Below are 17886 nucleotides of genomic sequence, written 5' to 3'. Positions count from 1 at the left end.
ATCATACAGTATCTCAGGGGGTAATAATATATCATACAGTATCTCAGTGGGTAATAATATATCATACAGTATCTCGGGGAGCAATAATATATCATACAGTATCTCAGTGGATAATAAATCACACAGTATCCAAGAGAAATAATTCTATCACAGTATATTCATACAATATGTTTTTCTCTATCAGATACTTCTACCCTCGGACAATCCGTATGGGAATATCACCGGCACCATCAGAAGAACACCTCTTTCCAAACTGTGATTCCAGTGATCTAGTCTTTAACCAGTGATTTAATTAATAAAATGGAATGATCATTCTGCCTTTTGTATGATTGCTTCACTGGGTTCATCACGTGAAATGTCGGGGAGCTATAATTAATAAAAAATAATACGTGTCCTGGTGACTGACCAAGGAAACGTGATTACTGGTGCAGAGATGGAACTCATTCAAATACATCTCTGCTAATCAATGACATAGCTCTGCTAGTAAATATCTAGTATATCTGGGTATTTTTACCAACTGATAAAGAAGAAATTTAGCTGTATTAGTCCGGTGTTGCAAACATAAAATAACAGCTGGACCTTTTTATTGGATAAAAAGAATTTGGGAACTACAAGCTTTCGGGAGACTCTCTTTTCATCGAGTTTTAAGCATTTTATACTTTATTTAAAAAAAAAAAGAACACCTGTACGTTTATTGCTCCAAAATTCTGTTAGTCCAAAAAAAGGTATTACAAGATATAAATTCACGTTATTTTACATCTTTAATCCATAGACCTATTTCTGCTAATTAAATGGTGAGTCCAGCCTTCATGTCCACATCTGGTTGTAGAAGTGATTATCGTGGTAGAAATCTGAATGTGCAGCGTTTCCATACAGCGATATCTAGAACTTTGATGTGGGCCAATTACACAAAGTATTTAATTTGTGCAACAGACTGAATTAGTTTCTACCCCTGTGCGCCTCTGCCAGGAGCCTGTAACTCCCCTTCCTCCAGTCCTTCCAACCTTCCTATGACCTAGAATTTTTTTTATTCCATCCCCAGCTTAGAGTGCGTGCATGCGCTCTGAGCCAGTGACGATGGTCCAATCAAATGCTTCTATAGGACTCTTGGACCACTGAGAGGGAAAGAGAGCAGTCGGGCAGGTTGTGGTGACCAGCGTAGGGACCTTAGCCCGGGGGTAGGACAAAGTGAATAATGCCCAATAATTAATTACAAATGGGGGGTGGGGTGTTTTGCCATAAAGTATTGGAGTAACCCTTTAATAATATAAATCTGTGAAACAAACATGGAGTATGTAATCGAGGGAGCCGTTACAAGGCTGAACAGGTTCTGTAATTAGTAAAAAGTTAAAAACTCAGACACAATGCATGTCAATATTAGAACAGTTTATAACAATTCAGTGACAGATTCTTATATACATTTATAACACTCCACATACAAAAAGTAGTTAGTCTGTTAAATCCATCTAAGCTTAGAAGAATTTCCATTCTTTATTTAAGAAAGTGTGTAGATTTTGGATTGCAGATATATTTTAGCACCAGTTTAAGTAAAAGCACCAATGGACTTGTAACGGCAGGGTCACTGCATGCATGGGGCGCACTGCAGCACGGTGTGCATGTCCACTCTTCCCAACACTCAGGGATGGAGTGTACGAGGTGCACAATGTGGGCAATATTCTTCAAGAATTAACCCTGTAGAGAACACAGCCATCGATTTGCAAACCGGCCAACGCAGAAAACAAGCTGCGCAAATGATTGTCAATGTAACGAACATCACATTATTTAAAAAATATATATAATGCTGTAAATATTCCCAGGTACATGGCTAAAGCACACAGTAAGCTATTGTGGGTGATTTAATAAAATTTATTGGGGAGATTTGCTAAACTCCCCCGTACCTCCATGTTACCAAGCAATGACGTGTCTCACAGGTTCGCTGATCCTAAAAGAGCTTTTCAGGAATTTATTCAAGGCAACGCAAGCAATGTATGTGATTAGCTCCAAATAGTGCCATTTGCTTTGGCAGAAATGCATTCTCTCAAAAATTAGCAGCAAAAATGTCCGGACTACACACAGAGTGTTGGACACATCTATCAAACACTGAGCTGAAGCCATTTGGAGGCGAGATTGAGACATTTTAATTTCCTGGTTAGTATAAATGGAAATGAAAGAAAAACCAGGGATGCTCTCTCATCGCGGGGGGTAAATGAAGAAATTGAGAAAAACCCACCAGGGATCCAGGACACAAACCTGAATGCTTTACCCCATTGCGTGTCAGTGGTCTCCTCTTGGTTAGTAGGGAGTTCTGGGGCATCCTTCTCATGTATTTTAACTCTTTAACCACCAACTGCCTCTGCAAGCACGCAGGAGTGCGGTTTTTATTTACTTCAGGGTTAAAAACTTGCTAGTGAGAGAGTGGTTATTGGTCCAACATTAGTAAGCCATAGATTATGTTTTCTGACCTTTGGCCAGAAAGTGAGATGGTTTTCATAGCAATCCTAAATCCCCAAACCATCTTACAGACCATAACAACCCTGTCACAATCAGGGGTCTTTAAATATTCTTTAAAGACCCCCAATGGTGACATCGCCGCTGGGGGTCCGGTGGGTAGCGGGAGTGAGTTGGCCTTGTGGACGTTACCCACTGTAATCTTCAGTTCCTGTCACTTCATCCGCTTGGAGCCAAATGTCAGTGCTGTACTCACGCGCATGTGCAATAGGACAACACTGTCTATGGAGTATCCCGCAAGAGCCTCCATAGATATTGTCTCAAGATGAGCAGAAATGTTATTAATCGAAAACCAGGTATAACCTGTGATGTCGTCATTAATCTTGTGATGTCAAGCTTTCACAAGGTTAAATATAATAATTAAAAAAAAACATCCCCCATAAAAAAAATAAAAATTAAAACTGATGCCAACTCGGTCTTTTGTTTTCTATCAGTTGAAGGTTAAGAACTGTCACGTGCATTGATAATGGTAACAGGTGACAGGTGTGTCATTAACCTGGTATGTTCCATGTGGATATTTTAACCCCTTAAGGACACACGACGTGTGGGACATGTCATAATTCCCTTTTATTCCAGAAGTTTGGTCCTTAAGGGGTTAAAGGAATCTTTTGGTAATGTGCAGATGTGTATTTGTGGTCATCAATTTTTCTGGATAATATTAAATTATTAATTGCAGAATAGTTTGTAACTTCATTCTTCAGTTAGTTCCCTATCACAGCAGGTGTTAGAGGACCAATGCAGTCCTTTTCCAAAAAGCAGCAATACATATATCATTTTGTGCACTTTGGAATAGGAGCTTAAACTGCACAATTCAGATGAAAAGTCAGTGAAATTCACTACTTGGGAGAGTAAACCTATTGTGTAGTTTGTTTTCATTCAAACAAACAAACTGACAATTATTCAATGACAGATTCACACAAGATCATAAAATAAAGCGAGCAGCAGGACTGAGCACTGAATTGTTCGGCAGTCGGCATGTGTGGTGCGAGCAGGAAGGGGGTCAAACAGTACGAATACTAACCAATAAGCTGTGTATACCATCCACATGGAATGAAAAGATAAGCCTTAAATATATTTACTTTCAGTCACACGATTGTCACCTTGAGAATAAAATCTAGGATTTCATGAAATATAAAGGTGCATTTTCCTCACCCAGCCATCATTCATTTTAAACCAGCATTCAGATCATACATGGTTCAGGGGCTACAGGTCTTTGTATTGTACAGGACAATGTGTTAAGACAGCTGTAGGACACATCCCAGAAGAATCTTCATGTCTGTTCCTTTATAGATTGTGTCTATTGCCACATACACCACCAGGGGGCACATCTTCAACACCAGGAACCAGAACTTTTGGTGCCTTTTCTAGATATGTTACAATCTCGAATCAAGTACACCCCAGGACAAGGGGTCATATTTGGTTTAAATTTGACAGTTTGAGTATCACCTAACAGCTGATGATGATTTTGGTACAGTTCTTTTTCTAAGACGAGTTTTTCTTCATATTCTGTGTCTGTAAAGGCTTCACATGAAACTCATAGATCTTCAGAGCTGGGCCAAGTTTTAGAGAAAGTCCAGTTAAAACATCATTCCTGGTCATAAGAAGGAGAGACTTCCCATCGATTTCCTGAAAATAACAGACCAGTCAGTGTAAACAACCAAGAATTACATGGAGGGACCACCCATACATCTCCTACAAACATCAACTTAGTGTCACCTACCATCAAGAAGTATATTGAGGGATCACCCACCCAACTCCTACTAACGCCAACTTAGTGTCACCTACCATCAAGAAATATATTGAGGGATCACCCATCCACCTCCTACCAACACTCACTTATTGTCACCTAGCACCAGGAATTACATGGAGGGACATCCTACTTATTGAATATGTTTTTTTTTTATTAATACTAGCTTCATCAAACACTAAGAAAGAAAGGATTAGAGTAAGCTGGAGTTACAAAAAGCACAAGTGGGTCCTAAAACAAATCGTGAGATAGGCCATTTTAAGTAGCCTAAAAGATTAGAAAAACATATTGTTGCACCATTCCTGCAGAATCTATGTTCCGGGTATACCCACAATTATTTTTTAGTCTTTACATGGAAATTATGGCAATTTTGTTATCTTCTGAGGTCTTTGCATATTTGGCAAAGACCTCCAATGAGGAAATCGCTCTTGGGGTGCTGTGGCTCAGGGGTGCAGCTATTATTATTATTATTGCCATTTATATAGCGCCAACAGATTCCGTAGCTCTTTACAATATTATCAGAGGGGGAGATTTAACAATAAATGAGACCATTACAAAAACTTACAGGATCAATAGATTGAAGAGGACTCTGCTCAAATGAGCTTATAGTCAATAGGAGGTGAGGTGTAGAACACAATAGGACAGAATATAGCAATTAAATAAGGTGGGAGTGAAGCAAAGCTGGCGGAGAGAGTAGAGTGCTGCCCTTTAGGAGAGCGCAAGAGACAGGTATGTGAGGTAGAGGTTAGTCTGAGAGGCCACAGGCTTTCCTAAAGAAATAGGTTTTAAGGCACTTCTTCAATGATTGAAGACTAGGGGAGAGTCTGATGGTGGTAGGCAGGCTATTCCAAAGGAAGGGAGTCGCCCACAAGAAGTCCTGCAAGCGCGAGTTGGCTGTACGGGTGCGAGGAGCAGACAGGAGAAGGTCATAGGCAGAACGGAGAGACTGAGTAGGGGATCTGTGAGGAGATATAAGAGGGGCTAGAATTGGTCAGTGCTTTATATAGTTATGGTGAATTATACTTACCTGATACTGTCAGTCCCATGCAAAGTCATCTTCGATTTTCACATCAGTGCACATGCACGGGAGTAAAACTCTGACACCTATGGAGGATCCATAGATATTGTCACACGAAGAGGGGGATGGTGCCTTATTGCCTCACCTTAGGGATTTACCATAAGGCATCTCTGAAAGTGTTGGGATTTCAATGAAACTCCAACACAGTCTGTATGAGATTTTTATAAATATGTTTATCTTTGCAAAGTGCTTAACATTTGTTTATGCTGACAGAGCTGCTTTAAAGAAGGAATATGTCATCTAAAATAGAGCGAGATTAACAAAAATATGCAATTCAATGCCTGGAGGGATTCCTTTGGAACATTTTTTATTTGACATTTCTGGTATGCTCTTATTTGGCGATTTACGTAGATGAGTAAAAATGTAGCCAGCAACAAGCACATTAATTCTGCAATCATGATGTCACATGCATGTACCAAGAGGGTAAAGGAAGGCAAATGAGAAACCGAGCATTGTGCTCCAGTGAGTAAGGAGTGGGCCGAGTCGATCATTTTTAAAGGAGATAATGAAGGAACGGTTACAGAGAGATAGAGGGCGAGTGTACACCCAGCTAAAGTAGAGACAGGAGTGAGTGGTCATTTGGAACAAAAGGCGGCAGGAGGTCACAGAGTATGAGGACTGAAGGGTCACACTTTAACGAGCAGCTCCCGGACTATGAGGACGGTCTGCTGAGTGGCCAGGAAGAGAGCAAAACTGGGTAATGGGGTAATCGAGAGCAGGTTAAGGAAGTAACAATGCAGTCACTCATTATTCTGCCCTGCCACCTGGATGCCCAAGATCAACTTTCTTTTTACAAATAAGAGGCAATGTGTACCTGATCCTTAAAAGCCCCTGCTTGCTCCTCAAACCCCGCAGATTTGAAATAATTGAAAACATCATCAACGGCCCAGTGTGCAGGATCTGGAGGTCTGCCATTCTCTACAGAACTATAACAAGATAATCAGAAAACATTATCATAAGTCATGATTGTGACAGATCTTCTAGCCTGTAATTTATAACACTGAATAAATTAATAACCCCAGAATGACAAATTAAATATGACATCATAAATTCATGTTTCTATCCCACACAAAGGTCAAGCTCTCCTTCAGCCTTATTCCCCATTAGTGATGTCACTGCAGGGGGAGGGGCGTCCTTGACGATGGAATTAAGGGAGGAATTGGGCTGTACGGGGGGGATCACAGACACCAAACATGCACAGATTTAGCATTAGCCAACCCAGAGCATTAGTGATGGCGCTGGGGGGGGGGGGGGGAGTTACCCCTCCAGCAGCAAATATTGTAAACTGCACATACAGACTCCAAGCACCATGATCACTTCAGAACACTGAACCTTTTCATTTCCTCTTCCCAAAGGATTGATCTGGTATTGAAAACACAGAGAGAAATGAATGCCCCTCCCCCAATGATCACTCTATCATTTAAAACACAGAAATAAATTCACACATTATTTTAAATGTACACTTTAAACATCAACAATGTCAATCAATGTATGATAAAGCTATAAAACTCATCCCTGCAGCATTATCGCTGCTGTACAGCTCTATAAATCATTAATGATAAAATAAACGGTGTTTGGCAATTAGAAAACAGAGTTATCTCTACTGTTTGCGATAGGTTTTTGAATGGACCATTCCTTTATACATTGGTCACATTTTTATTCCGCTTTAAAATAAGATAAATCAGTGATATTACTAGCTAAAGAAAAACAAGACACATTCTTAATTTGAAGGATTTCTATTCAATAAAGGGACACTATAGTCATCAGGACAACTGCAGCTTATTGTATAGTATACAGCTTATTGAATTTCTTCTGGTGAGTAGAATCATTACCTTCAGGCTTTTTGCAGTAAATGCTTTCTTTTCAGAGAAAATGCAGGGTTTACATTGCAGCCTACGACACCTCCACTGGCCACTCCTCAGATGGCTGTTAGAGGTGCTTCCTGGGGCAGTGCTGCACAGTGTGACTGACATTCAGTGTCTCCACCCTCTGCATGCAGACACTGAACTTTCCTCATAGAGATACATTGATTCAATGTATCTCTATGAGGAGATGCTGATTGGCCAGGGCTGTGTTTGGCTTGTGCTGGCTCTGCCCCTGATCTGTCTCCTTGACAGTCCAAGCAGGCAGATCAAGGGCAGAGCCAGCAGCTGCAGATTGGAATAAAGTTAAGATTTTACTATATTTAGGTATGGAAGGGGGAACCTGGGGGACTAGATAGTGTTTTTAACACTCTAGGGTCAGAAAAACATGTTTGTGTTAGATTTAATACATGTTTGTGTTCCTGCCCATATAGTGTTCCTTTAAACAAAAATGAAAATCACATGGGCTGTTTACCTGTCATGTAAAGCTGTAAATCTAACGGTGACGGAAAGGTTTAACTATTTCTGCACATCAATCCGCCATATATCATAGAAAATTAGCGAAAAAATAGGCCCGAAACAGAAAGAGTGACACAATACTTTCCCCTAAACAGAGCAGCAAGTGCATCTTCTATAACATTACATTAACCTGTTTACGCCGTTTGAGACAGGCAGTCCCCCTGCTTCCATTTCGGCCCTCCAGGGCCATGTGATCGTGACTGACGTCAAAATCACATTGCTGCAAAGCAGTATAGGAGATATATATCTATCTATCTCGAAATACACTTAGAATTATAAATATATATATATATAAATAAAAAATCCAAATGTATGGCTGCACTCACGGTTTAAAAGTCCAAAGTTTAGGGGGGGGAGCCTGCTACTAGACCCGAGCGGAAGCCATTTCGCTAAGCTCCCAACTTTAAAAACTACATCCAAGATAATCAAAGTACCCAAAACCCATCCAGCCTTGCCACTCACCACACGGGCACCGGTACAAAGCACCGCACCATCTGATGCCTTTCTTTCAGCCGCAACGGCTGCAGAAGAGGAGACGGAAAAACGGGGCCTACCAAACACCAGCGATCCCCGGCCTCGCGGAATTCCTGTGCGGGCACCCGACAGAGCTCAGGGACGAACATTACCTGTGGGACCAACCCATCGTCCCAGCTCACACACCAGCCATGGGGCGACGCTCTCAAAAACCGCAAGGTACGCCTGGGGACAGGGATATAGGGGCCATGCTACAACGGCCTACTAACTCCAAGCCAGCAGCCACAGCAGACAGGCCGGACCCCGCCCAGGCACCCAATACAGATAAACAGAGCCCCAATCTGCCTGGCCCGTCTCAGACACGACAGACAGAACAGGCGACCCATATGAAACCATCAGACCTTAGCCCCTCTGAGCTCACCATAACGCCACCACATACAAGGCCCCAAATCCAAGCAAACCAGGGCCCTGACCCTCAGGAGCACGCACAGGCACTGCAGCAGATGAGTGCACACACCAATATACTGCACAGACCTGACTCCCCAGGGCTTACACAGGAGCCACGGGCACCACCACCAGAGTCCACAGATGACTCAGCCCCAACCACCAAACGAGACCTTAAGATCCTCCTAACAGAGATCCACAAACTTTTAGCAGCAGACTCAGCCATCCTTAAGACTGAACTACATACAGTCACAGAAAGGGTGAGAAACACGGAGGAGGAAGTAGTGAAAGTCCACTCTCATATGAACCGAATGGATGACACCATCAAACAACTACAGCAACAACATACCTACCTGGCAATTAAAATGTCAACCATCGAAGACCGGCAGCGCCGCTCCCATATTAAAATCCGGGGCATACCTATGACGATAACTGCCGACGAACTGCCGCACTATGTCAGGCGCCTGCTGGCTACCGTGCTGCCACAGTCACTCGCAAAGAAGATCTCAATTGACGGAGTATATCGCTTACCTAGCGCCCCTCACCTAAAAACCCCACCGGCCAGAGATGTCATCCTTAGATGCGTCACTATACAAGACAAACTACACATAATGGCGGGGCTGAAAGGCAAGACTCCACTACCATTTGAGAACTCCTCATTAACATTCTTTCAAGACCTATCTAAAGCCACCCTCTTATGGCGCAAAACCTATGGACCGCTCACCACACAACTTCGTTCAGCAAATATAACTTACAGGTGGGGCGCAAACGGAACTTTGGAGATCACACACAGAGGAACAACACATGTTCTAACCTCAGTGGAGGAAGCATCACCCCTCCTAGATATCCTGGGACTGTCTAACCCCACGAACACGACACGGAACAGTCCTCAGACGAGGACCCGGACCCCTGAGCACTCTACCCAGTTTGAACCGGGACAAGGCGGATTACAACAACCTGTACTATGAAGGACAAGAAACGACACCATGAACACTACCAACATAATAGTGGCACACCTTCCATGCTGTGACCATAATGTGTACTTTATGTTTTAGTTGGATACCCATCAATATTTTTCTGTTCACTTTTACGACTTTGATCCTGATGAAAGTCTTACATGACTGAAACGTTGATCTTCTGATGTTTTAAATCGTTTTTTTATTAAACTTTGGACTTTTAAAGCGTGAGTGCAGCCATACATTTGGATTTTTTGGATATTGAAGCTGTTTGTGTTTGGCACCCGGCCATTAAGGGACATTGGAGCATGAGTGCAGGAACTATTTGTGTTATATATATATATATATATATATATATATATATATATAAAATTACAAGTAGTGTTGCACTCACTGAAGAAAATGTTCAATGCCGGGTGCTTATCTGGCAAGAATATAGTGATAAAAGTAGACAGCACTCCACGGACTCCAATCTTCAAATAAAAATTAACTTTTATTGCTCCAAGTTAAAAAATCGACGCTTCAGTCTGGACAATCAGACTTTCATATATATATAAATAATAAAATCTATAATATATGATGTGCGTAGGTATGTACGTATGTGTATATATATATATATATATATATATATATATATATTCATTCAACATGTATATTTACATAATTAATTTTATTAATTAATTATTCAAGAGACCTGCCTGACAACCCAGGCAGAAAGTCCATTGAATTTAATTTACAAGCCCTATATTTAACCCTGTAACTTTCCATAACACCATAAAACCTGTACATGTGGGGTACTGTTTTACTCAAGAGACATCACTGGAAACAAATATGAGTGTTTTAGAGCAGTTAAATGTATAATGAGGATGATATAATCAATGAAAGTGCAGTCTTTGTGTGAAAAACGCAAAAAAATATAGAAACATAGAATGTGACGGCAGATACGAACCATTCGGCCCATCTAGTCTGCCCAATTTTCTAAATACTTTCATTAGTCCCTGGCCTTATCTTATAGTTAGGATAGCCTTATGCCTATCCCACGCATGCTTAAACTCCTTTACTGTGTTAACCTCTACCACTTCAGCTGGAAGGCTATTCCATGCATCCACTACCCTCTCAGTAAAGTAATACTTCCTGATATTATTTTTAAACCTTTGCCCCTCTAATTTAAGACTATGTCCTCTTGTTGTGGTAGTTTTTTTTCTTTTAAATATAGTCTCCTCCTTTACTGTGTTGATTCCCTTTATGTATTTAAATGTTTCTATCATATCCCCCCTGTCTCGTGTTTCCTCCAAGCTATACATTTTAAGATCCTTTAACCTTTCATGGTAAGTTTTATCCTGCAATCCACGAACCAGTTTAGTAGCCCATCTCTGAACTTTCTCTAAACTATCAATATCCTTCTGGAGATACGGTCTCCAGTACTGCGTACAATACTCCAAGTGAAGTCTTACCAGTGTTCTGTACAATGGCATAATCACTTACCTATTTCTACTGCTAATACCTCTCCCTATACAACCAAGCATTCTGCTAGCATTTCGTGCTGCTCTATTACATTGTCTGCCTACCTTTAAGTCATAAAAAAAAAAAAAAATCACCCCTAAATCCCTTTCCTCAGATGTTGAGGTTAGAAATATATCAAATATTCTGTACTCTGCCCTTGGGTTTTTACATCCAAGATGCATTATCTTGCACTTATCCACATTAAATGTCAGTTGCCACAACTCTGACCATTTTTCTAGTTTACCTAAATCATTTTCCATTTGACTTATCTCTCCTGGAACATCAACCCTGTTACATATCTTCGTATCATCAGCAAAAAAGACATACCTTACCATCAAGATCTTCTGCAATATCACTAATAAAATTATTAAAGAGAATGGGTCCAAGTACAGATCCCTGAGGTACCCCACTGGTGACAAGCCCATGCTTCGAATATACTCCATTGACTACAACCCTCTGTTGCCTGTCACTCAGCCACTGCCTTACCCATTCAACAATATTGGAATCCAAACTCAAAGATTGCAGTTTATTGATAAGCCTTCTATGTGCAACAGTGTCAAAAGCCTTACTGAAATCTAGGTAAGCAATGTCTACTGCACCACCCTGATCTATAATTTTCGTTACCCAATCAAAAAAATCAATAGGATTAGTTTGGCATGATCTCCCTGAAGTAAACCCATGTTGTCTCTGATCTTGAAATCCATGTGATTTTAGATGTTCAACAATCCTATCCTATAACATGCTTTCCATCACTATCCCCACTACTGAAGTAAGGCTTACTGGCCTATAGTTGCCCGACTCCTCCCTATTACCTTTCTTGTGATTGGGCAAAACATTCGCCAACTTCCAATCTTCTGGGACTACTCCTGTTATCAATGATTGGTTAAATAAATCTGTTAATGGTTTTGCTAGTACACCACTAAGCTATTTTAATAACTTTCTCTTCTGTGTGTGATTTGGAGGCTCTTATAACTTGTTTAGCCTCTTTCTGCCTAATCTTATAGATCATTATGTCTTCCTCACTAGGTTTTTTTATATATATAATTACTAAATGCTAACTTTTTGTTTTTAACTATTTTGGCCACATCTGCGGAGTACCACAGTGGTTTCTTTAATTTTTTGCTTTTACTGACAAGCCCAACACAAATTTCTGTTGCCTTCAGCAGCACAACTTTAAATAATCCCATTTCTCTTGGACTCCATTTAAATGGCTCCTTTACACATATTCTAATTTTAGAAAAGTCTGTTTTTTAACCCCTTAACGACGAGTGACGGTCGAGGTCCGTCACTCAGGGGATTGCCTTAATGACGGACCTCGTTCGTCACGCGGTAAAATTAAACCCAGATCGCCGCAATCGCGGCGATCGTGGGGTTAATGGTGCTCCGGTCTGCCTCTGTATTAGAGGCAGACCGGGAGCACCCGATAGTGCTGCCCCAGCACATGTGCCCGCACTGACAGCATGTCAGAGTGAGCACATGTGCTCTGTATACTCACCTCCGCCTCCCTGCACTTCCGGGTTCAGTGTGAAGTGCAGGGACACAGATCATCAGTGATCCTGCCCCCTGGTGTAAAAAAAAATAAAGTACAATTAAAATCCCACCCCCCTTAAAGCCCACTTTACCCATTTTAATAAAAAATTAACCCCTTCCCTGCCAATTGATCACTGACTACAGTGATCAATTGGCAGGGATTACATTTTACTATGATCTGATTTTTTTTTTAACCCCTGAGGGTTAATTCTTTTTTTTTTTTTTTAACCCTCAGGGGTTAAATTTATTTTAAATATTTTAAAATTATAAATTTAGCTAGCTGGGGAGGGTGGAAGTTAGTGGGGAATTGGGGGATTTAGTATTAGGCTAACTAGGGGTTAACGTTAAAAAAGTTTTAAGATAAAAAATAAAAAAAGTTAAAAAATTAAGTTAAAAAAAGTTTTAATAACGTTTAAGTAAAAAATTACAAAAAATAAACCCTTTACCCAGTCCAAATAAAAATTAACCCCATTCCCTGCCAGTCTATCACTGCCTACAGTGATCAAAATACAGATCACAGTATTATACTGTGATCTAATTTTTTTTAACCCCTGACGATTAACTTTTATTTATTTTTTTATCCCTCAGGGGTTAAATTTATTTAATTAACTAATTTAAATATTGTATAATTAAATATTTTGCAAGCTGGGGTTGGTGGGAGTTATGGGAAAATGGGGAATTTACTGTTAGTGCTGCTTACTGCTAGTTAGGGGTTAACGGTAAAAAAAAGCTTAGAAAAATGTTAAATCTGTAAAAAAAAAAAAAAAGTTTTACGAAAGTTTAGGAAACTTTAAAAAAATTAATAAGCAAAACAAAAGTTTAAAAAATAGTTTTAAAAAGTAAAAAAAGTTTTAAAAAGTAAAAAAATACATTCATTACCACTACACCTGGTACAAGCTAGCGGAAAAATTATCCCACGCTAAGGTTCAAAATATGCCTTTTAAAATACCCTGGGATGTCTTCTTTAAGAAATGGTATGGCTTTATGGGGTATTTGGATTATATAGCCTTGTAAAATACTCTAAAATGGGACATGGGCACAGCGTAAAAATTTAAAGTTTAAAAAAAAAAAAATGGAATGGCTGTGTCCCAAATGTGCCCCTCCGATGTCCACATATACATGGCAAAGGTACATACGGGGGTATTTTTGTACTCAGCAGACATAGCTGAGCAACATATGAAGTATTATACAGTGGTAGTACACATATGGTTTGCAAAATATACTGTGCAAACTCACTTTGTGTGTCAAAAAGGCAGAACAAAAACGCTTATTACCACTACGCTTGGTACACGCTAGCGGAAAAATGATCCCACACTAAGGTTCAAAATTTGCCTTTTGGAATACCCTGGGATGTCTTCTTTAAGAAATGGTATGGCTTTATGGGGTATTTGGTTTGTATAGCCTGGTAAAATAATCTAAAATGGGACATGGGCACAGCGTAAAAATTTAAAGTTTGAAAAAAAAAATGGAATGGCTGTGTCCCAAATGTGCCCCTCCGATGTCCACATATACATGGCAAAGGTACATACGGGGGTATTTTTGTACTCAGCAGACATAGCTGAGCAACATATGAAGTATTATACAGTGGTAGTACACATATGGTTTGCAAAATATACTGTGCAAACTCACTTTGTGTGTCAAAAAGGCAGAACAAAAACGCTTATTACCACTACGCTTGGTACACGCTAGTGGAAAAATGATCCCAAGCTAAGGTTCAAAATATGCCTTTTGAAATACCCTGGGGTGTCTACTTTAAGAAATGGTAGGCCTTTGTGGGGTAGTTTGAATTTAAAACCTGCGAAGATGCTTGGAAATTGCACATAGGCCCAGCGTCAAAATTCAAAGTTCTGTAAAAACTGATATGGCTTGGTCTCCTATATGGCACTGTAGCTTCACAAAATAGTGCCAAAGACATTCATTGGGGATGTCTTTTTACTCAGAAGACTTAGCTGAGCATAATTTGGGGGTTTTGAACTTAGTGGCACATATGAAATATACAAAATGCCCAGCAAAAATGCAATCCGTATGTAAAAAAATGCCCCAAATTATTTTTTACCACATACTTTGGCATATATTGGTGAAATAATGGGGGCATGTTAAGGCACAATATGCACCTTATGGGATACCCTGGAGTGTCTACTTTTACAAATGGTAGGCCTTTTTGGTTTTTTTTTGAACAGTCAAACTGTTATAATACCCCAAATGGAAGCATAGGCTCATTAAATCCGTCTCTCAAAATTCTACTGTGAATACTGAAAAGGACAGGTCTCCTATATGGCACTGTAGCTTCACGAAATAGTGCCAAAGACATACAATGGGGGTACCGTTGTACTCAGCAGAAGTAACTGAACACATAATAAAACTTTGTACAGGAATAGCACACACCAACTTTACAAAATACACATGAGAAGTTCTTTGTTATAAGTTTGTGTGCGAAAACCCCCAAAAAACACAATTTTACTCCAATATTTAGCAGAGGTTGGCGGTAAAATGGCTACGTAGAAAGTGTCAAGACAACCTTAGGTAAATAGCCTGTGGTGTCTACTTTATATAAATATATACTTTTGTGTGGCAATTTTGTTTTCTTTTATGGCTATTAAGCTTACAAGACAAACATACCAAATTCTAAAATCGCTCCACATTAAAAGTTTATTTTACTCCTTGTGCTTTGTGACCTGTAACTACCAAAAACAACTTAAAATCCCAGACACATTATATATTCTGTAAATCAGAACAACTAAATGAATTTATTTTTAATTACTTTCCTTAACCTGCACTAATTGTGCACACATTATTATTGCAAAAACTGTAAAAAAAAACATTTTTCATTTTTTTATAATAAATAAGCATTTATGTATATATATGTTACATCAAATTAAAGCCCTTTCTGTCCTTTAAAAAACGGTATATAATATGCGTCGGTGCAATAAATTAGTCAAATGCAAATTGCAGTTGAACGCAAACAGCAAAAAATGCAAAAAATGCCGTTGTCATAAAGTGAAGGACAAGCTTCTGAAGCTCTGTCCTTAAGGGGTTAAGAGTCTAAAACTTTTGTTTTTGTGTGGTGTGACTCAGTCACTGTTCTTATATTAAACCACACTGACTGATGATCACTGGATCCTAAACTTTCACCTACAGTAACATCTGATACCAAATCTCCATTAGTTAACATTAAATCTAGTATGGCCTCTTTACGAGTTGGCATCTCAACAACTTGTTTTAGAGACAATCCCAGTAGGGAGTTTAGAATATGTGTGCTCCTGGCAGAAGCAGCTATATTATGGGCTTAAGATTGCCTCTAGACTAAGAGGAATGTTCATTTTGATCCATTTACTACCTCAGGGTTGCTCCTACTACTAGTAGCACCTGATAGTACTATATGTACTAAATCTACAGGTAGACATTTTTATATACTGTCTCAATTGTCTCCAACATCTAGAGGAGTGATTTTCTCCTCCATAATCTAGGTAAAATATTTTTGGCACTTTTTGGATTTTGATAACCCACACTCTCTGTCCCTTTAACCCATTGATACCAGGCATTACATCTGTTTAATTGCCCTACTTTCCCGTATATTTGCACTATACTAGCTAGATCCCATCTATGACCTAGACCCTATGAGGGTAGCACTGTCTGTCCTTGTTTTCACTGTTTATTGTTGTTTCTGTGTATTTCTATATTAAAGATTTTTTATTTTTGATACGGTATAAACCATGGTAATTGAGTTATATACTCCTCTGTATGGGCACACCTCCGGTTAATGTTTGTTGGAAGTTGAATTTTTGTCCTCCCTTACAGCAACGTTTGACAGTTGGGGATTTCCTTTTTATTCATTGCTTTGGGTTATGCCCATTTTGTTGCCCATCTAGTCCTAATTTTTGACTTTAGGGTTGGACTTGTCTAACCCTTTAGCCATTTCTTCTATATTATATGTATATATATGTTACATCAAATTAAAGCCCTTTCTGTCCTTTAAAAAACGGTATATAATATGCGTTGGTGCAATAAATTAGTCAAATGCAAATTGCAGTTGAACGCAAACAGCAAAAAATGCAAAAAATGCCGTTGTCATAAAGTGAAGGACAAGCTTCTGAAGCTCTGTCCTTAAGGGGTTAAAAGTCTAAAACTTTTGTTTTTGAGTGGTGTGACTCAGTCACTGCTCTTAAAATAAACCACACTGACTGATGATCACTGGATCCTAAACTTTCACCTACAGTAATATCCGATACCAAATCTCCATTTGTTAACACTAAATCTAGTATGGCCTCTTTACGAGTTGGCTCCTCAACGACTTGTTTTAGAGACAATCCCAGTCGGGAGTTTAGAATATGTGCGCTCCTGGCACAAGTAGCTATTTCGGTTTTCCAATTTATATCAGGAAGATTAACGTCACCCATGATGATAACTTCCCCCTTCATTGTCATTTCAGCTATTTCCTCAACTAGTAGATTATCTAACTCTTCAATTTGTCCTGGGGGCCTAGAAATCACACCTACACAAGGTACTGTGTGATTACCAAATTCTAACGTAACCCAAACGGACTCTATGTTCGCCTCACTAACCTTTATTAGGCAAGATTTTATGCTATCCTTCACATACAGGGCCACCCCTCCCCCTTTCTTGCCTTCCCTGTCTTTTCTATATAAAGAGTACCCTGGTATTGCTATGTCCCAGTCATTTTTCTCATTATACCATGTCTCAGTTACAGCGACTAAATCTACACTATCAGTTGCCATTATTGCCACAAGTTCATGGATCTTATTCCCTAAACTGCGAGCATTTGTAGACATGACTCTAAGCTTATCATTTTTAACACACTTGCTACAGGCACCTTCTGTCCTTGTTTTGGGGGGCAATTGGACTGATGTTTTATCACCCCTATGCCCCCTCCTCCCTCCCTCCTAGTTTAAATACATCCTAGCAAATCCTCTGAACTGCTCACTGAGAACATGTGCTCCCTTTTGAGAAAGATGCAAACCATCTTTTTTTGTACGGTTTATTTCCATTCCAAACAGAGCTACCATGAGAAATAAAGCCAAATCCTTGCTCCCGACACCATTCACCAAGCCACAAGTTAAAGTCCCTAATACGCATCTGCCTGTCGTTCTGAGAGTTATGCACAGGCAGAACTTCAGAGAATGACAGTGTGGAAGCAACCTGCCGTATATCATTGGCAAAAACACTAAAAACTTCCTTAACCTCTGAAACCTCATTGCAAGCCAAGTCATTTGTCCCTAGATGGACAAGTACATCCAATTCCCCTTC

The 17886-nt window shown here is 39.7% G+C and overlaps 2 protein-coding genes across 2 annotated transcripts in view; one reads left to right on the top strand and one right to left on the bottom strand.

The window, feature by feature from the left end:
- Nucleotides 1–315, top strand: part of LOC134568929 (uricase-like) — a 129986-nt gene extending 129671 nt beyond the window's left edge. Inside the window, exon 8 of the mRNA XM_063427647.1 lies at nucleotides 185–315. Coding sequence (XP_063283717.1) covers nucleotides 185–259 — 75 coding nt within the window. The 3' untranslated portion in view covers nucleotides 260–315. The remainder of the gene's footprint in view (nucleotides 1–184) is intronic.
- Nucleotides 316–3373: 3058 nt separating this feature from the next.
- SAMD13 (sterile alpha motif domain containing 13) overlaps nucleotides 3374–17886 on the bottom strand; it is a 49328-nt gene continuing 34815 nt past the window's right edge. Inside the window, exons 3-4 of the mRNA XM_063427138.1 lie at nucleotides 6148–6259; nucleotides 3374–4134 (exon numbers count right to left, since the gene is read on the bottom strand). Of these exons, the coding sequence (XP_063283208.1) occupies nucleotides 3991–4134; nucleotides 6148–6259 (256 nt within the window). The 3' untranslated portion in view covers nucleotides 3374–3990. The remainder of the gene's footprint in view (nucleotides 4135–6147; nucleotides 6260–17886) is intronic.

This window comes from Pelobates fuscus, chromosome 7 (assembly GCF_036172605.1).
Source record: "Pelobates fuscus isolate aPelFus1 chromosome 7, aPelFus1.pri, whole genome shotgun sequence".
NCBI lineage: Eukaryota > Metazoa > Chordata > Amphibia > Anura > Pelobatidae > Pelobates > Pelobates fuscus.
This window is presented reverse-complemented; position numbering and strand designations above follow the sequence as displayed.